This window comes from Parasteatoda tepidariorum, chromosome 12, assembly GCF_982258835.1.
Source record: "Parasteatoda tepidariorum strain Cologne lab strain chromosome 12, Ptep-v5.0, whole genome shotgun sequence".
Classification (NCBI taxonomy): Eukaryota; Metazoa; Arthropoda; class Arachnida; order Araneae; family Theridiidae; genus Parasteatoda; species Parasteatoda tepidariorum.
The window spans coordinates 65,193,688-65,221,539 of NC_141766.1; the positions used below are offsets into that span (position 1 = coordinate 65,193,688).

At 27.9% G+C, this 27,852-nt stretch overlaps 1 protein-coding gene across 2 annotated transcripts; it reads left to right on the forward strand.

Annotated features, from left to right (window-relative positions):
* Nucleotides 1-179: 179 nt before the first annotated feature.
* Nucleotides 180-25,504, forward strand: LOC107439763 (divergent protein kinase domain 2A). Of its 2 annotated transcripts, XM_087156155.1 has the most exons (4): nucleotides 196-1,113; nucleotides 11,675-11,972; nucleotides 23,332-23,439; nucleotides 25,162-25,504. In XM_087156155.1, exons 1-4 carry the CDS (start codon nucleotides 535-537, stop codon nucleotides 25,182-25,184), a joined length of 1,008 nt encoding a protein of 335 aa, XP_087012281.1. In that variant the 5' UTR covers nucleotides 196-534; the 3' UTR covers nucleotides 25,185-25,504. The 2 variants fall into 2 exon arrangements, with proteins under 2 accessions (XP_087012280.1, XP_087012281.1); XM_087156154.1 differs by lacking the exon at nucleotides 25,162-25,504 and having other exon boundaries at nucleotides 180-1,113; nucleotides 23,332-23,693.
* The last annotated feature ends 2,348 nt before the right edge of the window (nucleotides 25,505-27,852 follow it).

The window sequence follows — 27,852 nt, forward strand, 5'->3', positions numbered from 1 at the left end:
TCCATTGCCCATTGTGTAGCTTTTGTAAAACGTGAATAAAGTATCTTTCTGATTAAAAGGTCATTCAGTCAAGCAACAGATTTTTTTGTAGTTCATTTACGTGGCGCAGGAGCTTCCCAACGGGCTATTGGTGAAGGTGCTAAAGTATCATGCATAGCTTATATCTATGTAAGCTATAAGCACAAATAAAGATTTATACTAAATAACTGAAAAGGGATCTACTCTCAAAACAAACAATCGTGTAAATTTTTCATGCTGTTTTCAACTAAAGTTAAAGAACATGCGGCTCTTGTTTGTCCTTCAGCCGATTTGTTACATATCTTTCATCATCATTTATTATTTTTAATGGAACTGCAGTGTTTTGAGTCTTTAAAGCATAACTGCTCACGTCATACAAACAAAATGGCCGGGCGCTATTAACCGAATTGAAATCCAAACAATATAGCCTGAAAATTAATGTTTCAAACAAAATGATTTCAAATAGGTAAAGTAATGTAAAAACGAAATATTCTCATCCACCCAAAGTTCTTAAGAATGAGGCGGATGAGGATTCTCTGCTATGTATTTCTGGCTATTTGTTTAATAATAATTTTTAAAATTTTGTTTAATGTTTGTGTGGATGTTACTGACGACAAATTTACGAATTTAAATCTTTGTCCAGCTTGTTATGGTAGTAATCTATGCCCTCATTTTTTTCATGGAAAAATTTCTTTAATTGGAATTAGTAAATTTGAATATTTTAAAGTTATAAACAACAAAAACGTATATAGTGGGAAGTTAAACTCAGATCGTGTTATTTTGAAAAAGTTAGCGCATAGTTGGGAAATAATTGAAAAAGACATGATAGTGTGTAAGAAAGCTAAATCTGATGAATCATGTAGAGTTAATGAAGCTCTGCTGATGATAATTGAAAGTTGTCGTGATTCCTCAAGAAAGATAGATTTGTTATCACTTTTCAATGCTTTAGATATTAAAACAGATATGTCCCATTGTACTTCGAAGAGACTTTTATCATATATACTAGGGAAAATTTATAACACTTCTAATGAACTGCATAAAATTGGCCAAATGATGTATGGACTTATAGTAAATCCTGAAGCAGTACTTCTCCAAGTTAGTGTGTTTTACACCTCTGTTTGTAAATATATTTGCCTCGCCTTATATATTTTCTAAAATTTTATTTATTAAAATATAAAAATTATCAAAGTGACTCCTGAATAAAAGAGAAATTAACCGCCTCCCTGATTATCCCGAGTTAACTCGGGTCTGTTTAGAAGAAATTTGGGTACCCTTCACAAAATAATTTATCTTTAAATCGGACCCTTCACAAAAGACATTTGTGTATTATTGTAAATGGACTGATGCTGAGTGTTCAGTTATCAATAGATATTTTCAAATCTACTGGCAATCGACGTATATTACTCTAATATTTTGTTAATGATGTTTTTCTGCTTTAATTCTAAGGCTAAGTTTGATCTCATTTCATTTATGTTATGTACCTTAACCTCTTCAAAGTCAATAAAAATTTATAAATACCAAATGTAGTATTCTAAGAGAATATCTCCACTTCTACAAACATCGTGTGTACATTCTTATTGATATTAAATTATAGTTTTTTGTAAATAAATAATTGAGCAATATATTATTGATAAATATTGTGTAAATGAAAATTAACTTATATAAATTTTTAAAAAAAACTATTATAAATTTAAGAATTGTTTAAGTTTACCTACTTAATGTGTAACACAGTAGAAGTGATACATAACTAAGTTGTGCTTTTTAAAATATGTCAATTGAAATTATTGAAAATGTGAGTGATTTTGTTTCCATTATTCGTCTGAAATGAATATTCTGTGTTGTACGGTATAGGCTAAATAACAAATATTTGTATGTTGCATCTCTAATTTAGTAGCAGCAATAGCTGTTCATTTTTGAAAATTTTGTTCTTTTTTATTATAATTTTACAGTATTGAGTATAATCTTGTATCCATTTACAATTTAAGAACTCCATGAAAAGGTTTTTTGCAATAACAGGACCCTATTTTCACAAAACAGGACCCTGGTTGAAAGAATGTGACTTAACGCTTATTTTATATTCTCAAATTACGAGTAATTTTTTCGCAATTTTACAAAAATATAATTTTTCTCAAAATGTCTGGACAGGCCCCTGGTATAATATATTGCAAATATTTGTCATCCCGAGGAAACTCGGGCTTAGCAGAATTGGTCAGTACATTTTGTTTTATCATGTTTTCACTCGGTCGGAAGCAAAGAACATAATCTGCTGTGATTGGAAGTTTGCCAAGTTTTATTTAGAAGTTTTGGTGTGGGACTGCACACTGTTTTATGCGATTGTATGTACGATGGTTGCTGAATTTACATAGCAATAACAGTTTTTAAAAAATGGCGTAGTCCTTCACTGACATTTGAAAAGTATCACTTTGTGTTGTCCCTTGTTTTAAGATCTATCATACAAAGACTAATATTTAACTTTTTTTATTTGCCCGAGATAACTCTGGATAGTATACTGATTTTAAATTTAAGGTTTCTTACGCATAACAAAATTCAAATTTCAACTTAAAACATTATGTTTTGTTTTAGTTCCTTGTACCCTACTGAAGGAATTAATAAAATGAAAAAATATGTTGATTTTTTAATTTTTTTTTTTTTAATAATTGGTAAAGGAAGTGGTTAAGTGAGATAGTTCAAATATCACTGCATTTAAGGCATATACAGGTATGCATATTATATATGAACATGTTAACCAATTTGTGAAAAATTTTCTCCATCCCTAAAAAAATTTTCCACAAAAATTATAATGTTTTAAACATGTATTATTATTTTTTATTATACCTAATATTTAATTTGATTAGGGGAAAGTGAAGGCCATTAGGACAATATTTATAAAATTAGATGTTTAAAAATTAAACTTACACATTTCTGGCTTTTAAGAAAGGTAGCTTTTAAAAAATTAAAAATTTTGGCTTTTAAAAAATTAACTAAAAGATATAACATTTGTTATTTTTTAAATATAATGACATTTACATGCAATTATATTTGCTCCATTAGTTCCTTAGGGTAGGGTACTCTAAACCTAGAGCTACAACAAAGTAGAGTTTCAGCAGTTATTTTAAAATTCTTTTTTATTTACTGCAATTTTTTTAGATATTTTATTTCAGAATACAGTGTTTCATAAGCATAATGTGTATCAGTTATTTCTTGTTAATGTTTGAAAGATTGAAACTGATGATTGAGTAGTTTTCTGAATGATTGTTAGCTGAAACATTTATATTACAATTTAAATTTTATTTTCCAATGCCTTGAAAAAATTTTGTTTTAAAAAAACTTTTTTAAAAAAAATTTTTTAATTCTAATTTATTTCCTTACCAATTTTTTTGTGAAAAAAAATTCAAGAAATCATCACATTTTTTTATTTCTTTAATAAATATAAGGAACTAAAACAAACATAATACACAAGTTCTAAGTTAAAATTGAACTTTTTTTTTTTATGTGTAAAAAGTATTTAATTTACCATCAGTTTACTATCGCGAATTATCTCAGGCAAATCAGTGTTTTCTTTACAGAAAAAAATGGGAGAGAATTTCTCGCTCTTTCTCAAAAACAGGGTAAGATTTCAAAAAGTTAAGTGAGATTTCTAAAAATTAAAAAAAAAAAAAAAACGAATAGACTTGGGAAAAAAAATATTTTTTTAATTATAATACATTTTTACTATCTTCTCATTTCTGAACCATTGAATATTTTTATTGCATCATCATATGGAAAATGTTCTATATCTACTTTTTCATCAGCTATTCTCATTAGGTTGCTCAAATGCTCATCATTCAAATCTGTTACAATATTTTTTTTAATTCGGTTTTGGGTGCTAAATGACAGGTGCTGAACTATTCGGAATCACTAATTAAGCTTGTAGCATTGTGCACGCACTTTCGTATCCTCTACATCTGCCAGTATAGGCTTTTCTATTATTTCTGTTATAGTATAGTGAAGTTCGTTGAAGTTTTTTCCATGTTCATACTTTTTGTTGGGTCTTCCAGCATAGTTTTCACAGACTTCAACTTTTACAAATTGCTGTAAATTGTCGGTGAGGGAGTTCAATAATTCATTTACAGCTAAAAATGGAGCTAACTTTAAACAACTTATTATAAAGGACTCATTTTTTTTTTCTCAGCACTTGTCGTAGCTGTTTTCATGTCTTTTTCAAAATGGCGGATTTTATTCAAATTTGCGGAAGACGAAATTTTTTCCAAAATTCGAAGGACTCGCGCATTTTAAAATTTATTAATAGAGTGCGCGAACTTCTCGCGTTAATCATTTTTCAATGCGAGAAAAGAAACAAAATATGCTGTAGTGAAAGTACTGCAAATGAAAAAAGTTAAATATTAGTCTTTGTGTGTGTTCACCTTCATAATCTGAAAAATCATCTGCATTACTTTCGCTCGCAAACGCCATTTTTTTACTCTTTTTTTTCTATGTAACTTCATCGACCATCGTATATACAATTGTACAAGACATGTCTGCAGTCCCACAAATAGCAAAACTCCCAAACGAAAATTGACAAACTTCCAATCTTATCAGATTATTATAATTTTTTGTTTTGCTTCCGGCCGAATAAAAACTTGATAAAACAAAACATATTTACGATTTCTTCTGTGCTCAAGTTTATTCGAGATAATAAATATTTGCAATACATACATACCCAAGTTAAGTCGGGATAACTAGATCAGATAATTGGAAATCCATCAATCAAAAAATTGTTCTTGCAGCATGCACAAACAAATGGAGGGGCTCAAGATAAAACTAAATTTTTTCATTCTTCTATTTTTTTTTAATGACATTTGGCGACTTCTGTATAAATGTAAAATATCTGTCATTAGAATTGAACATACTTTCCAGTTTAAGGTTGTATTTTAAGATTTAAATAAAAATTATCAACATTGAATTTATTAAAGCGTTACATATAATGATAGATTTAATAGTGATCTGCTTTACCATCAGAGTAATTCTGCGGAACTTTTGATCTTGCTGAAAGCCAACTGAATTGCCAATTTTCTGGTTTCTACTGTTCTGTGAAAAAATTTTATAATTTAATTCATTTATATATTATGTATTCAGTAGTTTAAAGTTGTTATATTTTTTTAACAATTAGCATCAAATGTTCTTGTAAAACATAAGCTTAATTCATTTTGTTAATTAATCGATTAAGAAGGTATTGTTATGCTAAGAAAACATCTAACTAATTTTGTTTGATCGCGCTATTTTTTTTTTTGCTTTTGTAAAGCTCTCTATTAAAATTGTAATCTTTTAAATAAAACATGCATATCATTAATTTAATCCCATACATTATAGATCTTGATGTCCCATGAGACCACATTCTAATGGTCCCATTTGTCCCCATACGCTGATATTTCATATTTTTCTAAACACAAGTCAAACATATTTATTCAAATTCAATTTAACCAATTATAAAATGGAGTATTTGTTTTAGCCTCTTGAATATATCAGGCGATATAAAATTGGAAATGTCTTCGAAGTAAAATAATTCGAATTTACTTTTTAAAGTTGAAAACAAACTTTCTCCACGCACTCTTTCAACCATCAGCAGATAGCAGACTTCTTGTTAAAGATAACAGCTTTGGTATTGCTATTTATATGTTGTATATTTTCTTAAAAATAATATTTTCATAAAAAGTAGACCATTATCCCATTAACCCCCACTTTCACTATAGTATTTTGCAGTGATGAAACATGTTGAAACAATTCAGTTTTTGTAGTGCTATGTCGTAAAAAATAAGTGATGCAAGATTTTGTAAGCATAGAGTAGGCAGGGTGTATAAAAATCATGATTTTTTTTAAAAAATCAAAAAAATCGAATTTTTTTGATTTTAATCCGATTTTTTTGATTTTAATCATGATTTTTTTATAATTTCAATTCTATGGAATATAATCAATTTTGTGTACCATAGATTTAAAGTTGTATTGTATTACTATTGTTACTTATAGTATACATTGGAAATAAACATTACTAACCATTATCAACAAAATATTTCTTAATTTAAAAGCAAAAGGTGAAAACAATAACAAAGTGATTTCAAACTACAAATCAAGAAAGAAATTGTTTATCAAACAATATGTGATAATTATTAATTCTACATCTACAATATCAAATTATTTAAACAATCATTTAATTAGTTTTATTTAAAGATTTAAACATAAGGACTAATTTAGCTGCCTTTTCTACACTCAATTGATTCCGTAGTTTAGTATGTACAAGTCCAAAAGTGGAAAACATCCTCTCTATCCCTGCAGTTGTTCCTTTTGCAGTACATAACAACTGTATTGCATCAAACTCTTTTTGACCTACACAGTTCTTTAGAAGCGCAATTGATTTCCACCATTCCAAGATGTTTAAAGATTCTAGAGATTCTTTATCAAACAAAGTTCCATTAAACGGAGGAGAGCGTACAATGAATGTTAGCAAAATACTTAATAAGGAGGTTTTTCCATACTTTTCTTTAACAAAGTTTACAGCTTGATCTTTTTCATTTAGTGTTAAACATTGTACTTCAGAATTAGGATCCAAGAGGTAAGCTAGGAAATGAGCTGGTGTTAACGCTTGTTCATATCGTTTAGTAAAAAAAATTTTGCAGCAATTATTATTAGAATCTTTCAGAGTTTCCTTTAAATTTTTCCAGATGTTGACAACATTTGATAAACTACAATTATCTGTCTAATTAGATAATTGATCTCTATAAATATCTAATTTGATTAAAATCAGTGATTTTTTTAAAAAAATCATTTGATTTAAATCATGATTTTAATCAATGATTTTAATCATTTGATTAAAATCATTTACACCCTGAGTAGGGGTGCACAACCTGTGGCCCTTCGACTACTAAAGTGCGGCCCGCGAGAGCTTATAAACGCAATAAAAAAAATTTTAAAAAATGGCAATTTTTAATCGAATTTTTAAGTCATCACATTTTGACACAATAAATTTTAACAGATTCTTTGGTAAATGTACGTTTAACGCTCTTTCTTTAAGCCGATTTTATCGTACATATAAATGATTTTTTTAAACAGTTATTTCCGCTTTTCTACGTTATTTCGAAAATCCCAAATTTTTATTACGACGCGAGTTTCAGATCGCAAATTTAAATAATCACTTTCTCTGCACTTTATTTGTGACGATTTCATCTTAAATCTAAGTGATTTTTTATCTTTTTTTTGCAATTCTTTCTTTTTTTTCAAAATTTTTTTCGGCAGTTATTACTATGCGTTCCCACGTATTATAAAAAATTCCAATTGTTTTATTACGACATACAAATTTTAAATCATGCATTTGAAACGCTTTATTCGTGCTGAGTTCAGCATAAATATATTTTTTATTTCTATTCTTTTCCACATGATTTTGACGATCCCGTTATTTAACTATGATGTTATTACGACACGTGATTGTTAATCGCGCAATTAAATAATCCCTTTTTGATACGGTATTTCGGTACAGTTTTATCTTAAATCCTAGTTATTTTTCCTCCGTTTTTATTTCCACAACGAATATGATTTGGTCGAATGTGGTAATGAATTGTGATTTGATCAAAAATCACTTGGGGCCAAATAGCAAAATCTTTTAGCAGCATAGCAACACTGAAACTAAAATTTCAATGCTCAGAATAATATTTCCTGGAAAAACGTATACATAAATTAACTCTAAAAAATAAGGCCAATCAAGAACGTTTTTGAAAATGTCGAAAAGCGAAACAAAAACATAAAAATCAATCTTAATTTTTGAAAAAAATTTTAAAGCTGAACATCTCAGTTTTTCAATTACCAGAAAAGTCAAGAAAAAAGAATTAAGAAAGAAATGCTATTAAAAATTACTATGTTATAATGAAAACGTCTAAAAAAAGGTTTTTTTTATTTAAAGAAAATAAAAAGATAGAAAAAAAGCGTTCGTAATTTTTTAAATGAAAATCATATGCCGAAAATCTCAATTTAAATTTTTCTCATTGCCATAATTTTAGCAGAAAAAAAATTGCTATAAAATAAATTTTATTAGTAACTTTATTTTTAAAAAAAATGCTGAGTCATAATAAAAATGCCTTAAAAAAGAAAAGCAGAAAAAAACAAATTTTTCTTAGTTCCTGAAACAAAACTTTAATACTGAAAATCAAACTTTTGTATGTTACTGGTTATTTATATTACAGTACAGGGAAAGAGTGAAAATGAACTCAATTCTCAAAGTATTGAAAAAATGACAAAATTGACTTTTCTGATTATAATTTTTAAAAAAAAAAAGTAATATCTATAAAAATTCAAAAAACTTGGAAAAATACATTTCTGAAAAATATTCTGCCGAATATTTGACTGATCATTCAACCAACTGAATTTTTCACAGAAGGGCCAAATACTCGTTACATCCCTCCCTAATTTAAATGCAATGTTATTGCAACTTAAGAAATTCATAAAATGATGGAAAACGTGAATTTTTGAACTGCTCACTGTTTGTAGTTTAGATTTCAATTTTTTGTTGCTTAAGTGATCTTTTTCGATAAAAAAAAAGGAAACTGTTTACGATATAAAAAAATCTAATAATTAATAAAATAAAATAATAAAACGCATTGCAAAATAAGCATTGAATTTTATTTTGAACTATCACAGTTTTGTTTTTATTTTAGGCTTTTGTTTAAAGCCTATAAATTTTCTTCAATTAAAATATTTAATTTGAATTTATATTACTTAATTATGACTAAACTTTTTCCTACATTCATTCTGTGGGCATTGCAGTTTTTTTTTTTATTTATTAGAATTTAGTTCTAAAATGAATTTTTGTATTGCATGATATGATAAAAAAAACATTTCTTTTCTTCAATGTTTATTTATTTTGATAAATCTATTGTTCATATGATAAAAATAGCAAGTTTTTTTTTTGTAAAAAAAAAGTATAAGTTTTTTTATTTTTGAATGAATTCTAATAGTGGAACACTACTAAGTTATTGATATTACTAAGTTTATTGATAGAAAAAAATGGAACGCTAATGTTTAAATAAACATTACTACATTTGTCATTAACATGTCTAAATAGATCTGCGGCCCTTCGTTAGCCAACCTGCTGTGCAAGTGGCCCTTCACTCAAAAAGGTTGTGCACCCCTAGTATAGAGGAATGGAAAAGTGATTTTCTGAAAAATATTTATTAAATGTTTGAAGTGAAATGTTTCTGAGTGGCTTAGATTCCAGATTTTAAAAATAATGTGAAACAGGTAAAGAAAATAACTAGTTTTTTATCTTCAAAAACTGCTAAACTTAAAGATATATATGCTGGTAAGTATAGTGATCAATATAGAGTTTTAGAAAACTAAAGCACTTTCGAAACAGTCAGTGATTTTCAAACAAACTTTGTCAAAATTAGGTGGTGATGAGGTAAAAACTAGTGATAAGAGTCAATTAATTGTTTGGTAAAAGTTTATTAATTGATATTTTGTGTTTGCTGAAAATTATTCATTTTATCTAAACCATCATTGATTCTTAGGTATAAATTCCTAATTCCAATATTTTTGTTATTTTTTTTTTCTTCTTTTTTTTTCCTTTGAAATTGTGTTCTCTCATGCCAGTATCTTAAAATTGAAATTTTTATGTTGCATAAAATAAGAAACTGTTTGATACTCATTTTGAAAGATGACATAGATTGTCGGTATTTCAGAGAATAATATTTGAAGACGAGATATTTTTAAAAATTGATATAGAAAATAAAACTTAACCTAGCTAAAAAGATGTTAAAAACAGAAATTGTTATAACTATTCTTATGTATAAGAAATTGTTATTCATGGGTGATGTTAAATCGAGTTCTATGCTGGTAAAAAAGATAGGGAAAGGAAGAAAGCAATAGACCAGTTATCTACTGAAGGTATGAAGATGCCAGAGAGTGCGTTTAAAAGAAAGAATTTTGAATAAATCATTCTTGCTCATGGAATGTTTTGTGGTGTGAAGAAACTAAGATGCTCTGAAGCAGAAACTTCCAAAGAGCTTTCTTAACTTGTTAAGCATACTTAAAACGAATCAATAGATATTCCTTTTTACTTTAAGAAACAACCTAAACCTTAGATAAGTAATTTTAAACTTTAAAATGAAGAACATAAAAAAATCTTTTTTAATCTAATGAAATCCTGAAATTAAAAATCTTAAAAATTAAATTTTTTTACTTAATTTTAATTATAATGTTGTAATATTAACTGTTCTGTAAGTATTATTTTTTATTATTGCTCATTCTTTTAATGAAGCATAAAATTTCACAGTAATCTCTCACTTAATATATATATGAATTACTAAAATGTCTACTTGGAAAAGAAATGGTTAAACATATATATGTCTGTTAAAAGTGTAAAATTTATGAAAAGTATTGAGTGCATCTATATATTGAATATCCCCTATCTAGACATTTTTTTTGGGGGGGGGGAATTATTTTTAAAAAGTTAATCTCTTTTTGTTTTTAATTCCCTTTCCTAATTTTTTGGTTAAGTCACTTTTTTGGAGTTCCAAGCTACTGAAGACCCTAAATGTAGTTTACAAATATTATGCAGTTTACTATTATTTCATCTAAAACACAATTGTTTCATTTAACAGCACTATAGCCTAGTGCAGGCCAAGGCTTTCTCAGTCCGCCTTTTCCAGACAGTTCGACTTGTAGCTAGATTTCTCCATCTATACTCTCCCAATACTTTTGGCTTCCTCTCCACACAAACCACCCACTTTGGTACCGTTATCCCTCTATTCCTTGTACCCTCAATCTTTGTAAATGTTAGTTTTTTTATCTGCATCAGAATCTTCATGACCAAATAACGATCGGTATAATTATATTTTATTGCTTTTTTTACTACTTTTAGGCCTGGCATTTCTTTTTTTGTGTTATTAACAAAGCTTTTTGAGTTCTGACTGAATGATATAGTTTGTGTTATTAATGAAATAGAGAAGATAGGAAAATGACAACATAACTACTTGATTTTTAAAATCACTTGAAATAGATTTTTCTCTGAAAATATCTTCCTGTTCCTACTGCAAGATTTATTTTAATGAAATGGCTTATCAATAATACATTTAAATGTAAATAAGTAACACTAGCATCATTTATGTATGTTATAGAGAAATAAATATAAACGTCTAGGAAAATGACACATTTTGTGAAGCATACAAATAGACTAAAAAACTTATTTTTACAAAATATTTTGGAAATAATTCCTTATATATGTACACCAGATATACCTTTAACAGTTTAGAAGTAAATAATTTAACAGAGAAATGTATATGTGTGCAGTTTTAAAGCAAGTAATTATTGAAAACGTTACTGGTAACGTGCAAAGAAAAGGACATTTTGAAACTTAACGCACACACACACATATATATAATTGTTAAAATATAAGCTGACAGTAAAACTATAAGTTTTTAAAAAAATTCATAATTTTACGCTATGATATTATATTTCTGTGGCAATTACGTTGTATTTGGTGATAATCACCCATTTGTTTCAGGCATGCTGCTTGTAAGAAAAGCAATATAATCCAAATCATTTATGATAGAATTATTATATTTATTTATTTTTATTGTGTGCTTTTATTTATACTGTGAAAGTTATTTATGAAAGGACTGTTATTCTATTTTAGGCTTTTCCCCAAGCAGAAGGGTGGCCTTTTCCTCATTATTATGGATCCTGCGGCAGGATTATTGTTGAAGAATATGTTGGAAGGACTTTAACTTATTTTGAAGATGCACCTTGGAAGCAAAGAATTGATATTTCATATCAACTTCTATTAATTGCTCAAATGTTAACTGAAAATTTTTCAAACTTTGCTCTCTACATGACTGATGTAAATATGGATAATTTTGCTGTGCGATCTGATGGCACTGTCTTGTTGATTGATGTTGAAGGAATTGTTGTTGTAGATCGTTTTAAAACAAAGGGTGAGCTTGACTATTTTTATAAATTCAAAGATATTTCATTACGTGCCACTAAGCAATGGAATTCAAACCTTAAACCCTGGTTTGTTGAAATAATTTATGAATTTTCAAATAAAAAAAAATTAAGGTTGAAATATGAAAAATCATTAATTTATTTCAGTATTAAATTATGTTTTAAGTGGTACCAAAATTTATATATATTGTAATTTCCATTGTTATTTTTATTTTAATGTTTAAAATTGGTGCATTTGTACCAGCTGAATCACATCACTAAATAATCTAATTAATTGCGTAAACAGGCACTTATATTTTATCTGAAATTCTATTTATATTCTTTATCGACTTATATGTTAAAGTTTTTGCTAGTTTAATCTCTTTACTAAAATCATAACTGACGTGTATGTATGTATGTAACTAACAAATGTGTTACTAATTTTTTTTGTGTGTTTTTTTATTAGTCTTATCCTATTGTATTGAGAAAAATGTAACCTTTTTTAGAACAATTGTAACTTTAATTTAAATTCTTAACAAAAGTTTTGTTGGTTTTCATTGTTTTATGCCTTCTGGTGAAATGTATATATTATAATTTTTTAGGAAGCATTATAAAAAATAATTGTGAGGTACCAATCACTTTTTTTTTTTTTAATAAAATCTTTTTAGAAGAAGATAAAAGCATAACAAAAGAAAAATGCTTTATGGATTCGAAATCATGTAAATTTCAATTTACTGCTTTTAATGTTAGTTAAAAAGTTTGATTCATTTTGACAGAATATATAAAATTTTAAAACTTTGTTTTGATATAAAGTATAATAATCCTAAAAATATTTCAATGATCTAAACTTTTCATTGTTCTGATACATTTATTTATGAGGTTACTATAGAGCAACAAAGTTATTGTCTAAAATGTTAGTAAAAAGTTTGCATGCGCAAATGTGAATGACAAAGTTTGTTATTTTTCTTAATGATTAAGATTGTACAGTGCACAAAAAAAAAAGTTTAAAATATAGGACCACCCTGAAAAATTTTTAATCTAATTATCTGATTTTCACGTACTATTACTCAATCTTTTTTTTTTTTTTTTTTTTGACAGATTCGAATTTCTAACTCCCAAAATAGCCACAATCTGGGAAATATGGTCCCAATAGTTTGGTCAGGAGAGTGCTCCAAAGTTTGGACACTCAATGTTAATTTTACTTTTTATGTATTTCACTATATTTCGAGAACTTTGAAAAACAAAGTGAAAAATTTTTGTATACAATTATGAAATTTGTTATCCGAAGATAATTCCATACAAAAAGACATTTTTACTAAATATTTATTATTTTTTTTTCAATAACAGTCGAAAAAATTTTGAATTGTAACGTATAAAAATTTTTGCATCATTTTAAAGAATATCATTTTATAAGGCAAAATACAAAATTTGAGTTAACTCGTTCAAATAGTTCCTGAGAAATTTAATTTTAAGTATCTATCTATTTTAAAGTTCTATTTCTAGGAAACTTTTAAACCAATTTTGCTCAAATTTTGTATTTTGCAGTGTAAAATATGCCCTCAAAAATTATGCAAAAAATTTTATGCCTCACAGTTCAGAATTTTTTCAACCATTATTAAATAAAATAATAATAAATGTTTACTGAAAGATATTTTTTGCATGGAATTATCTTTGGATAAAGGAATTTTATAATTGTGTGCAAAATTTTTTGACTCGCTTAAAAAGTTATCAAGTAATATTAACATTAAGGGGTCCAAACTTTGGAGTACTCTAACTATTTACACTTTGGAGTGTTCAAACTATTGGGACCATGTTTCCTAGATTGTGGCTATCCCCTATATTTTCTTCCCAGTAGTTTTTAATCTAACACCTATGTTTAATGTGTTGAATGTTGTTAATATGACTTTTCCATATAAAAACTAACAATGAGTACTCAAACGTACATGGGAATGAAATATCAGATTTCCATATGGCAGACTCTAATTTTCCATGATAGCAAGAGAAAATTCATGTATTCCAAAATAGCTGTCTCAGTAGACAACCATATATATTTTTTTAATATATAATAATTAGGTAGTTCAATCCTTAATATGGAGAGGATCTCTGGTTGTTCAGGCATAAGTTAGAAAATATGCAATTTAAATATGAACTCCTGTTTTCTGAGCTAGAGCAGCATATTATATTTTTTTGAAACTGTAAACTATTGCCTGAGTGTGCCTGTTTGGACTCCCGTTTGGTTAGGCAATTTGTTGAAATTGGATTAATTGTAAGTTAACTCCCAGATCTGCCATCTAATGATGTGAATGAGTCTGGAATTCTTCTAGATAACTTATTTGCTTGCAGAATTTCAAGGCTCAAAATAGGCAACCAGTGTATATCATTCAGTTTAATGTCAGTCATTTCATTTGAATAATTTCTTTGCTTTGTGGTTCCTAATTTAGGCTTTAAAATAAATGTTTTTAGATTTACTGTTGAAATTAAATGTAATATATTATGTTAACATTTTAGTTGACCTAATTTAGTGTTATGTATTACATCACAAACATGGTCTGTCAAGTCAGAACCTTTAATAAGAACCTCTTAATATAGTTGTGATAATGCTTGCGTTGTGCTTTAATACGCAAAATATGGAATATAATACTTAAACTCAAGCATTTTCTCAAAAGTAAAGTTACAAGGATAACTAATACTATTCTACTGAGAATATTTCTACTGCATTAAACTGTTAAAATTTTTGCAAAAGTTTATTTAATTTTCATATTACTCTTATATATTATGTGTATATTATTAATATGAATTTTTAGTTTATTTGTTATTTGTGCTTCTCTCGTGGGGAAAATACTCTAAGTAAATTACAAATTTTTTAGATGGTAATACACATTTTAGGAAGAGAAATGTAATATAAAAAGCAATAAAAGGTATAAGACTGATTTTGACACAATTTTTATTTAAAGAAGGTTTAGTTAAAATTTTAATTTTATGTTTAGTGAGCTGGGGTCTTAAAATTATAAATTGCATTATAATTTTTTTTTAAAAAAGGACAAATTTGAGCTTAAAAATTACAAATTTTTCATGTCACACTAACAGCTCTACAACAAATTGTAATGCACAAATTTCAAAAAAAAATTTTCTTTTTATAGATCAATAAGGTGATTACCTTCGTTTTGAACTAAACACATTAATATCAATTTTTAAAGAAAGATTCTAAATGTTCTTACATAAGGTTTGATAAAATTAGCAAATTCAAACTTAGACTTTAGCTTTTGATTCTGAACATCCTAACATTATTCGAAGTCTACATTCAAAATTTTAAGGAATTCTATTATAAAAGTGTTTTGTAATGCCTGTGAGAGAAAAGAAATTTTCTAAAAATCAGCATTTTTCAGAAAATGCATTTAAAACTCAAGAAAATCCTGAAAAATAAGAAAATTCTAACGAGAGATTCAAAAATAAATTTTATTTGTCTTAAATAAATAATTTATTCAAATGAATAAGGGTTCAAACACTCAAAGCAAAAGAGAAAACTATTTTAAATTTGTTTTCGTGAATTAACTTTTGGATTCGTTTTTGTCTGTCAGCATACAAAAAAATTGCTATATCTTCATTTCTAAAAATCGGAAATAAAAATTTTAAAGGGTTTTGGAAAGCTAATAAACTGAAGTTTATATATGGATAATAATAAAAAAAGAAGTCAAAATTTCTGTTTAAATTGTCAATTTTCACCCTGCCATTTACCTTATCAAATCTTTTATATTATTTATCTAAATTCTCTTTTTAAATTCATAGTACAAAATAGATTAAAAAATGCAGTAATAATTATCATGATAATGTTTTCCCTTAACGAAATTGGAAGTCTTGTGGTGGGAAAACTAACACATTATGCACTGGTCTGTTATAAATGTTGAATCATTTTTTGTAGCACATGTGATTGGGAAGACTTATAAAAATTTTCCTTTAAAATCCCTAACGTACAAGTTAAAGCACATCGTTTTCAATGAAATTAGATGCTCCTACTACTATTCACTGTGATTAAGTAATGAATTAAAAACATATTTTCTTTCACTCGCATGCTCACATTTATTTTCTATCTCAGCCAGACTGCTTTATTTCATGCCTATATACAGTAGAGAACCGATTATCCAGAACGATCGGATAACTAATTTTTCCAGTTTTCTGAATCGCTTCAAAAAGCAGTTTTTTTTATTGTCAAACCCAAGTTAAAAAAAAAAATTTTTTAGAAATAATTTAAGGAATAATTTTGAAAATTGAATGTTCAACATTCAATTTTCAAAAGAAGAAAAAACGAAAAATAATACACATAAGTTTAATAAGATAAAAGGGGAAAAAATAATGAAATAAAAATATATACAGGCTTAGTATAAAATAATACAAAAAAGGTAAAATGGAAAAAAAGGGGGGATGGGCTCAATCTTCCTTGTCGCTTTCTTCTACTTCGTCGTTGTCTGCATCAGGACTCAAAACCATCCACTCCATTTTTTACTTCATTATGAACAAATGGAAAAATCACAAACATTTCTTTTCCCTCCCTCCTATGCGTGAGAAAGACAACGTCAAATATAATTCTGGTTGCGGGGGGGGGGGGCGGAGAAGAATCCTTCGAAAATTTCTGGAGAAAAGAAAAACACAATTTTTTACTTTATTATTCTCAAATGAGAAGGGAAAAGTCGCGAGCATTTCTTTCCCCTCCTATGCACGAGAAAGACATCATTTGAATATAATTCTGGATGGAAAAAAAATCCTTCAAAAATTTCTGGAGAAAAGAAGAAAAAAAATTTTACTTCATTATTCTCAAATGGGAAGAGAAAAATCGTGAACATTTCTTTTCCCTCCTTCTACGCACTAGAAACACATTGTTTGAATATAATTCTGGGTGAAAAAAAATCTTTTGAAAATTTCTGCTGGAAAGAAATTTAAAATTTTTTACTTCCCAGAGGAAAAATATTTCTGCAAAAAACTCACTAACATTCTGCAACAATATCGCTGTGATTCTGGCACACAACTACTGTCTAGAAGAGTTTAACTTGAGTTTCAACATTTTGCTAAAGCATTAATCGAAATCAGAAGGAAAAACATGTGTATCACAATCTTATTCCTCATTAAGCTGAGTGATTTTATTTCTCCTTCACTCCAGTTAAACATAAATTAGCAAGAAGACACAGAAGCTGACATAATAAAAAGAATTTATGTTCTACCATGTTCTGCTCCCTCCTCACACCCCATTCAAAATGAATGAATTGAAAAACAGGTGCAGTTGCATTACTTGACCTTGAGTCATTGTTCCCGTTTCTTTGGCTGTCACTATGTTCAAAGAGGGAATAGCAGAAATGACATAATTTTTTTAAGAAATAAGAAAAAGTAGGAAATAACAGAAAAAGAAGGGGTACTGAGATAATGGAAAAAATAGGAGCTCTACAGTTTCTGTAGAGCAGTGTTTCTTAATCCTTTTTGGTATAATGGACCCTTTTTAAAATTTTTTAAGAAGTCACGGACCACCCCACTGTGAAAAAAATAATCGCATAAAAACATCAATTGTTAGAAAACATTTAATTTTATTATTTTAATAGTATACAAAATTTTTAATATGATGGTTGTTGCTGCTTTTCCATAATTAATAAATTGATTTGAGGGATGGTTTTCGATAAAGCAACGTGCATATCATGTTCAACATTCAATGAATTTCGATATTTTGTTTTTAGTGTCACAAGAGTGGAAAATCCCGCTTCGCCAAGATACACTGTAGCAAGCGAGATTATAAAGGTCATAGCTCGCTTTACAAGCAATGGTTAGGCTTGTCTCACAGAAGACCAGAACTCTCTGGGTGTTTTTGAATCGAAATCCATTTTTAGCAAGGACTTTGTTCTAAGCTCATCTGTGGCAAGGTTCATATCATCGATACAATTAGTATTACAAAGAAAAGGATTACAAATCCTTAGCTCATCTTTTATATTTATCTCATCCAAATTGAAATATTTTTTAAAGGAAACTTGACGTACTTCCAGGTGTTCACAGATTTCATTTTTCAAGTTATTCAGTAACAAATTATCTTGCCGAGATTCATTTTGAGAAAGCTGTTTTTCCAACATTTGAAAGTTTGCGTATATCCCATTTTGAGTTCTATTTTTCCAAAGTGGGAGTTTCAATAAGAATGCTTGTAATTTCTCAGTTGCATCCATAATGGTGATATCAAGCCCTTGAATTGAAAGACTTATATCGTTCATGTGGTTAAAAATATCTGCCTGGTAAGCCAATTTATGCGTATAATCTTTTTTTGGTTGAAATATTTGAAGAGTGGGTTATCTTTTTCTTCTAGAAAAAGTGCCTGCCCTCGTGACAGACAGTGCATCCATATGGTACAGAAGTACCTCATGTTCTACTTCCATTTCTTGATACAGTGTTTTAAAAAGACAATGATTAAGATCTCTACTTCTAATAAAATTCACAGTTTTAATAACTTGTGATAATACTTCTTTTAAGCTAGTTGGAAGAGTTTTTGTAGCCAGTGCATGTCTTTGTGAAAAACAATGAGTAACTAGAACATTAGGAGCCTCTTTTTATTCCTACAGGGCAAAACCAGATTTATTGCCAAGCATCGCAGGTGCTCCATCTGTACAAAGTTAATGAAGTTTTTCTTTCCAGTCTAAGTCGTGTTTGGTAAGGAAAACATTTAACATTGCTAAAACATTGACTGCAAAAGTAGTTTGCAAAAGAGAATCACAAAATAAAAATTGCTCTTTGATAATATCAGCAGGCACATAACGAACAAAGACAAGAAGTTGACTACAATTTGAGATGTCTGTAGTTTCATCCAGTCGCATACTAAAGGGAAATGGCGATGCTTTCAATTCATCGATGATCTGTTTTAAGATATTGCAAAAAGTTTCAACTATTCTTGAATGTTTCACATCATTTGACAATGGAATAGCCTCAAACTAATTCAACCATTTCCAGCGCACTTGGCTTAATTAACGTCTCTCCTATAGTATGCGGTTTCTTGCTTTTGGCAATACGATATGCAACTTTGAAAGATTCCTCAACCTGAGGTTTTTGTGGAATACCAAATCCAAGTTTGGTTAATGTTCCAGATTTCAAAAACTGGACTTTCTTCTTAGTATAAAATTCTAGATCTTTTGATGCATTTTCAGAATGAAGAGATTTGAGATGTTCTATCAATTTTGCTGGTTTCATACTTGCATTTGCTAAAACTTTTCAAAACAAAAGACATTGGGGCTTTTCTGTACTGTCAGATTCCTTCATGCAACAGAATCCATATAAAACATAATTTTCATCATACTTCCTTTTTTTTGAACATTTCGAATTAGATTGGGGCTACAAAAAATATTAAATAATAATAAATCAAATAATAATTAATTAGTAAGTGACAGGGATATTAGAGGGCTGTTTGCAGTCCGCGCGGAATCTGGGGTATCTCGGTCACGGGGTGGCTTGCCTCTCACAAATCACCTACCTTCAAATGTGTATATATTTTCACCTTTTAGAAAGAAAAAAAAAGATCAATGTTATTTAAACAAGCATTTTAAAAATTAGGAGTAGTTGGCAGACTCCCAAAGTATAACCCATAGACCCCTAAGGGGTCCATGAACCACAGATTAATAAACCCTGCTATAGGGAGTACTTTAAGAGATTTCTAGGAATCGAAGACAATTAAAATTATTTGTTTTAACTCTCCTGGACTAAGCAATCAACAAACATGATAACTCCTATTGTGAGAAGCTGGTAGTTATTACTTCCCCTGCTTAAGGGCCAGATGGAAAACATGTGTTCAATGAGTCACCCTTTCTCACTGAGCTATGATTGAAAAGAAACAACTATGTAGGGGGTGAGGAAGGGAATGATTGGTGATATTTAGTACAAGACTCTTAATTCTCTTGACAGTGTGGGGAACTAATGGTCATTTCTAAAATTATGGTAAAATAAAAATCTTTTAAAAAACAAAGAAAAATTCTAAAATCTTATAAAGGAAAAAAAAAAATTTTTTTTAGAAATGGGGGGGGGGGGAATTTATTGCATTTCGTTCCAGTTTTCTGATTTCCGGATAAGAGGTTCTATACTGTGTGTATATATATAAAGTTCAAAATGTAGAGAAAATAAGGGAAAAATTACAGAACAATGAAAGAAGGGGGGAAAATAATAATAATAAAAATAACAAGAAACTGGGGGGGAAAATATCTGAAAAAAAGGACAAAAATTTTTAAAATATCCGGAAAATAAAAGATATAATCTTTTCCTCAGCTCGCACGATTATATCCACAAAAAAGAATGCTTTCTAATATTGTATCAATATAGCCAAAGCAAAATATATTAATACAATAGTGTGAGGAGCACTCAAAAAATTTTACAACAAAATTACAACAAATAAAATAGGACACAATAAGTAAAAATATCACGAAAAAACAGAAAATAAAATATAAAGAAAAAGCAGAATAAAACATGAAATGAAATCAAAAAAGCGAGTTGCGAATTCAAATGAACTTACAGGAACGGGAAATTTTTCTAAAATGATTTAAATATTTTCGTAACAAGATTGCCAGATTGCAAAAAAAATGAAAACAGAAAAGCAAATTGAGCTAAATGCGTAACTAGAGGACTTTTGTATTAAAGTGCGTTCCTACTGAAGTGCGTTTGATTTGTTAGTTACCAAGGATGGGCTCGAAATGGATGTACACAAGGTAATATTATACTGAATAATTTAAAGGAGTTGACAATTAATAATTATAGAAAATAAATATTTATTTAAGAAAAAAATAGAAAACGGAAGGAAACATTAACTGCCTGTTTTGCACATAATTTTAGCCACGAATTTGCCCGAAATGGATTTGCACATGGAAAAATTATATAAATGAACAAAGAAATTTATTTAGTAAATAATTTTAGCCATAGATTTGCCTGAAATGGATTTGCACATGGAAAAATTATATAAAATAACAACGAAATTTTTTAGTAAATAATTTAGGCCACGGATTTGCCCGAAATGGATTTGCACATGGAAAAATTATATAAATGAACATAGAAAACTTTTAGTAAATATATCTTCAATAATCTACGATTAACTCGATGATTTTATATAGAATTTTATTACTTTAGTTGGGTATCTATTATTTTTTATCAAATTTGAGTTCATCTATTTGTTTTTTGGATATATATATATATATATTCATATTCCAGGGTTTGTGATTTTTTTGATTTAAATCGGATTTTTTATTATTCAAATACACTGTAAGAACTTTGATTTATGAATAAGAAAACTTTATAAATGCTTAATCAAAATTAAATTAATATTAAAACTATAGTATAACAATATTTTAGAAGCTCTAACTGCCTAAAGCAATTTTTCATTATAATACATAGCTTTGAATGCATAGTAATCGTTTTGAAATAAATGCATGATTGAAATTTAAAGACTAGATGAAATAGCGAATTTAAAGAATACTTTAGCTATTAAAACAAAGTTTCAATTAGCAAACTATAATTTTAAGTTAAAATTGTGATTTATTTTTTTCTTTCTCTTGATTTTTAAAATGACAAAATTAATGTAACAGATTGTGTTTATAAATTTAGTTTAAGAAAATCTGACTATGTCAAAGATGCTGTAAACATATTTTGAGAAAAAAATACTTATTGATAAAAGAGACAGCACAATTCTAATTCTGGGTTATTTAATTTAATAACATAGACATTTTCATTCTGTGATTTGAAATTAATAAACACAATATGAAGAATAACATAAATACAATAGTTTGTTATTTATTGCTAAATTGTTTGAAAAGAAACACAAGTTTTCCAGCTTTCTCATTTCTTAAGCGATTGCGCAATATAGATTGTACTAAACTATATCAGATTCTCTATACTTTGCATTTGCCAAATTATTGTTCCTAAAATATTCCACTATAAGTAATATTTGTCCTTTTATATTCGGAATATTTATATCTTCTGCAAAAAGATTTAGCTAATGGGCTGAGCAGCCATATGTGATTAGGTTTAAATTAGGATCAGCTTGAATGTTGGTCCGCATACCTTTCACATTGGAAGCGTCATCCGTGACAATGCTCCGAACAACACATTTAAATTCATCTTCGCATTTTATTATAATACTTTTAGTAACTTCTGGTAAGTACTCTGATGTGTGCGGACAGCCTGATGTATCAATAGTATCCACTAAATAATTTTCACCTTTCTCAGTGGTTACAACAGCATGGAGTATTGATTCATTGTGGACCATCCATCTTTTCTTAAGTTCACAATTTGTTCGTTTAGATATTCAGAACATTTGGCTTTCTCTTGGTTATACAGAGAAAGCCAAATGTTCTGAAATGTTATATATAGAATCTAGTAATGCACCACCTATTTCTACTTCATTAGGAGCAGTATATACTGGTCTCAAAGGAGAAATAATTTTTTTTTTTTCAACTGAGAATGTTGAGCATGGTGAAAAACAGAGTTGGTTGCAGAAATATGCTTGACTACTTCTTCATCCAGGCTTTGTTTTTGTGTTTTAGTGGTTTTTATCACATAAGCAGTCATGCTGTTCTGAACATTATTAATATTTTTCTTTCCACCTCAATTGCTTTCCTCTTCTTAGTTTTTGTTGTCTCTAGCACCTCTGTATCTTTGCTAATAGCATTTTTTGAGATGGTCAGAATTTCAAGTTGTTCATTTTTATCCATCTCTTCCTTATTACAGGACAAACATATTTCCACATGCAAGGTTAAAAAAAAACTTTGCTACTAAATCCATTATAACTTTTCCACAATTCATGCATTTAGCTTTTACTCCTTTTCCTGAAAATGTAGGTTCTTCATCAAAATAAATCTTAATATTATTCTTTTTTCTTCCTGCCGTTTTTCTACAAAGTAACTGTACCTCATATTGTTATATACCTCATATTGTTTCTACTAAGTTACTGTGCCTCATTACTTTAATCTGTACTTTCAATCTCAAGAATGAAAAGCTTTTTAAAAATGTAATTTCAAATGTGTTGGAATTTAACACACACCAAGAAAGTAATTCTGTTAACTAAAATTAATTAATGCAGCAATTTTTTTAAATAAATTTTAAAACTAAAAGAAAATAATAAAAGTATCAATAATTTAAAGCACTGTGTTTTATCTTTTTAAAAAGTCAATGATTTTTTTTAAAAAAAATTTTTATTTAAATCAACCTGATTTAAACCAACAAACCCTGATATATTCTAAATGTAAGATTCATTAACGGTTGGCTAAACCATTTTGTACATAACTTTTCTCTGTTTTGCCTGGAACCAAATGAATTGAAATCTGTCCCATTTAGTTCTAGGTGATATTTAAGTTAAAACAATGCATTTTTGTTTTTCAGGTCAGAAACTACATGAAAGTAAAGGAGAATATTGTAAAGATTGTTTGAACTTTTCTTATGAAGACCTCTGTAATTCTGATTTATCTGATCATAACTATTATGCAATTTGTAAGGGATTACTTATTCCCAACTCTTATTATTCATATAAAGGACTTTTACACAATATTCCTGATAATATTGCATCCAATTTATCTGCTCTAATACAAGAATGTGCAAACCCATCTCATAATTATGGACGTTTTCATGTTGTTCCTAAGATTTTACAAGTTCTGAAAACACTTTTATAGATTAAAAATTACTGTAACAAGAAAATGGTATTTTTTTAGACTGCGATTAGTATTAAATTGGTTTTTATGGATTGATTTTATTTTGGTCTTGTAGATAGTTCTTTCTTTCATTTTTGGTGAAAAAGCTCGAGATTCTTGTGGAATTCTTTGCTCATAGGAGTAAGAGAATTGCTTCTGGTTCTTATAAACATAACGATACTAACACTGGCTATATTGATCTTGAAATTAATATACCTATGAAGAGTCTCGAACTTAAGAAAAACTCGAGAATGATTTAATTATTGTGAACTCTCCATGCATATGTGAATATATTGAAGATATCAATGCTTTATATTCCTATTTATTTTTTTTTTTAAAAAGTGCAAATTTAACACTTTTCTCCATACATGGTAGTTGATAAAATAACATGCAATTTAAATATATTTACTGATTTTGCTGTTTCTCGTAACATTACTAACCAAATGACTCTAACCTATGAATATTTAGAAATATCTAATGAAACTAGCACATTTCATGATGAGTTCACAGAACATTTTGAAAATTCTAAATTATTTGTTGGAATGGCCTATCGCGTTGAGCATGCAGGGGGCGAGATGAAAGTTGTGCTCTTGTATGCTACAGAAATGATTTCACCGACCTCTAATACTGATTATTTAAGGAAAGAGATCAATGAAATTATTTTTAAATTCTTTGATTCGGACGTAGTGATTAAAAGACAACATTATGGCTATGCTAAGTTATTAATAAAATTACATGGTCATGTTGTTATGTTAAAATTAATAATTAATGCTTTAAATTGTTTTCAAAGTGCTAAACCTAAAAATAGATGGATTGCTTTGGATGGGAATTTCTTTGTGGGTGAATCAACATTGGCAGAGGGGGTTAAAATTTTGTTTGGGTTGTAGCGAGATAAACATTAACTTAAGAGGGGGTTAAGATAATACCCACAGTATGTTCCAATTAGGAATGGCGATGGGCCACCAATTTGTAGTTTTTGATGATGTCCGTGATATTGGCATTAAAAATTTAGATGATAATATGAGGGACTATTTAGATGGACATCACGAGATTATTTTAGAAAGAAGAAGCCGGGATCCTGTCACACAATATTTTCCTCTAGGAATAATAATATCATCCAATAACTTATCTTTTCCGGAGGCTTTAATGATAGGAATCAAGTGTATAAATTTAATCCCCCAACAATCATTTTACAGAGCGTGCAAGGATTATTTTGAGGCTATAAAATTCAATAAAACAACGTAACAACATAAGTTTTTATTTTAATTTAATATTTATTTAGTTAATAATTATATTTTTTTATATTTAAAGTAATTCAATTGCTGGGATTGTTAACATTAGAGGGTGTGGAAACACAACGAATTGATAATGCAATTTTCTATTCCAAAGATTGGTTCGAGGACTTACAAGATTCATGTACATATTGCACTGAAAATGATGTTGATAATTTTGAAGCTAAATAATAAGTCAAAAGTGTTAGTATTAAATTTCTTATATTTTTTATTAATATATAATTTTATTTCAGTGCCGGACACCTCAACGTGTTAACAATCCCCTACAATGTCCATCAGCTCCTTAAAGGAGAGTGGGGATCAAACAGACTCCTAAAAGACCAACACCTGGCCAGGTTATATGGCATCAGATCTTTCCAGCTAATACCTGCCAACTTGCATTTTAAGCTTTGTTCATTTTCATAAGCATGCAATTTGAGCTCTGCCCAGATTTAAAAACTCTCCTATGAATGGCTGTTTTTGTGTATTAGGTTTAACTTGCGAACTTTAACTCCATATGTTTTTAATGTATTTTCTTAATTCAGAGTTTTTGTAATAAAATAGTCCCAATTTATAATAAAGTTTTGTACTTGGGGATATTTTTCAATTTTTACTTTAAGTAACTAAGAAAATTATTTTAAATTTATTGTATTGGAAAATATATTTTCAAGAAAAAGTATGTGTAAGTTTTCGAGAAAAAGTGTGTGTAAGTTTTCAAGTAAGTATAAAAGTTTTCTTTTATCTGCAAATGTGACTTGAAAGTGAAAAGTGTCCCAAAATGCACAACTCCTTCCCATCAATTTAATTATTTTAAGTGTAAATGGACACTGAAAAATTAAATAAATGAGTGAAACAAGTGTTCTGTAATATCTCATTGATGGTTTACTTCAAGAGTATGTTTAAAATTATTTATAGTATTAGTCACTTATTTCAACCGACAGATCACTTTATCAATAGTGGACCATTTTTACATGATCAAAACTGGTGTATATATATACATTAACTCTTAAAATACTGAGCGCTCAAAGCCACATCATGCCGTGAATACCGCAAACGAATTTGGAAAACAGGTAGCAAAATGTTCTTACTCCCAGCTTTACTGAGTAATTGACAGAATGACTGATCATCTTCTTATTCACCAGGGGAAATATCCCCAAAAGAAGTGCTCATGGGGATGTAAGACATTATTTGAAGCAAGAATATCCCTAGCTTAACAAGATTTATAAAATGTTAATAAATGCTTTAATTTTTTTAATTTTTTTTTTATATAAAAAATTAACTATGTAATTCCATGCAATCCAGTTATACAATTTCTAAATGAAGCATTCAAAATGAAAATGATATTCTTGTACAGATAAAATAGTTTTATTTGTTGTAAAATAAAAACTAATATATTTCTATAACTTAAATGATTGCAAAATGAACTTTAAAATTTCTTACAAACCAAAATTTAAAGTAAACAACATCTGACTTCAAGGAGAAATTAATTTGGTGATAGTATTAAAAATATTCATTCAACTTAAATGAGTCTTATTTTATCTCATTCTGCAATTTGAAAATAAGATAAACTTTTTTTTTTCTTTAATAATGCTCTGAAAATATTAAAAATAATATCCCCAGAAACTTAATTTGACCCCAGGGTATACGAAAATATTTTTCACTTCAGCCTGCACTAAATTCATTTCAATGAAATTTTCAATTGTAAATAATATTCCCTTTAGTGCTGCACCGTAAAAGAGTATGTAAACTTGTATAAAAATTTTAAAAAAATGCAAAGGAACTATTTTAACAATAATATTTTTAGTACAATATTCTATATAAATATTAAGAAATAGAAAAGTGCAATGTTTTTCGAATAAATTACTTACTTATAAACTATATTTTTATGTAATTTTCAGTTTGGTGTGTCAAAAAACATTTTTAAAATTAAAAAGAATAATAATAAATTTATTTGTTATAAGACTCTTGTAAATAATCTAAATCGTTTAACTTATTTTTAATTATTTGAAAGAAAATGATTCGAAATAGATGCCAAATTTTGTATATGTCTTTCCATAATTTATATAAAAGTATATAAGTTTTTGCTCATAAGTATGCTCTGATTATATGTAGTTTGAGCAAAGGTTAAGTCATATAAACTACATAGTGTAATATTTCTATATAGCTTCTAAAATTAATGAATTCATTGTAGTTTCAAATTAATGAGATAAAAAAAATTTAAGTTTTACTGTGGTGACTCCAGATATCTACTTAGAGGTGTTATCAGAGCGTATAAGATTAAAATTTCAATATATATTTTAATTAATAACTGAAATCTATACTATTTTTTCTTTTAAATAATATATTAACTGTAAAATGATTATTTTGTTATTTATATTTGCTTGAAAAATTTTCTGGCTTATAAACTTTTTACTTGCTTGTTTGATATGGTATGAGGGAAAGGACCAAAAAAAATTCAGCTATGAAATGTTTACCCATAGAAAGTAAATTAGTACTTTCTTTATTTTAATCTGTAGAGAAAAAAAACAACATTTTATTGAATAAAATAAAAGTATTGTCGAAATACTTCTATAGTATTTAAAAAAGATTCTTTTAGATATAATTTTTATATTTATTTAAATCTGTTGTTCAATATTTTTTCGATGATTATTTTTCCTATCTTATTTTTTGAAGCATCTATTTTTGCTGTAATTTTTCTACGAATCTTCTTCATTTTTGATCATTTTTTTCATAAATTTTTAAAATATTTTAGTTAGAAATAAAAAAAAAATTTAAAACACAATAAATATGGATAACTAAGTAAATTGAACTAAGAAATTTTATTCATAATAAGAACAATAAAACTGCATTTGAATTTCATTAAATTATTGCTAATCATTAAGCAAAAATAAAATTATGTGTAATTTAATAAAAATCTAATCATTGAAAAATTATCTTAAATTAAA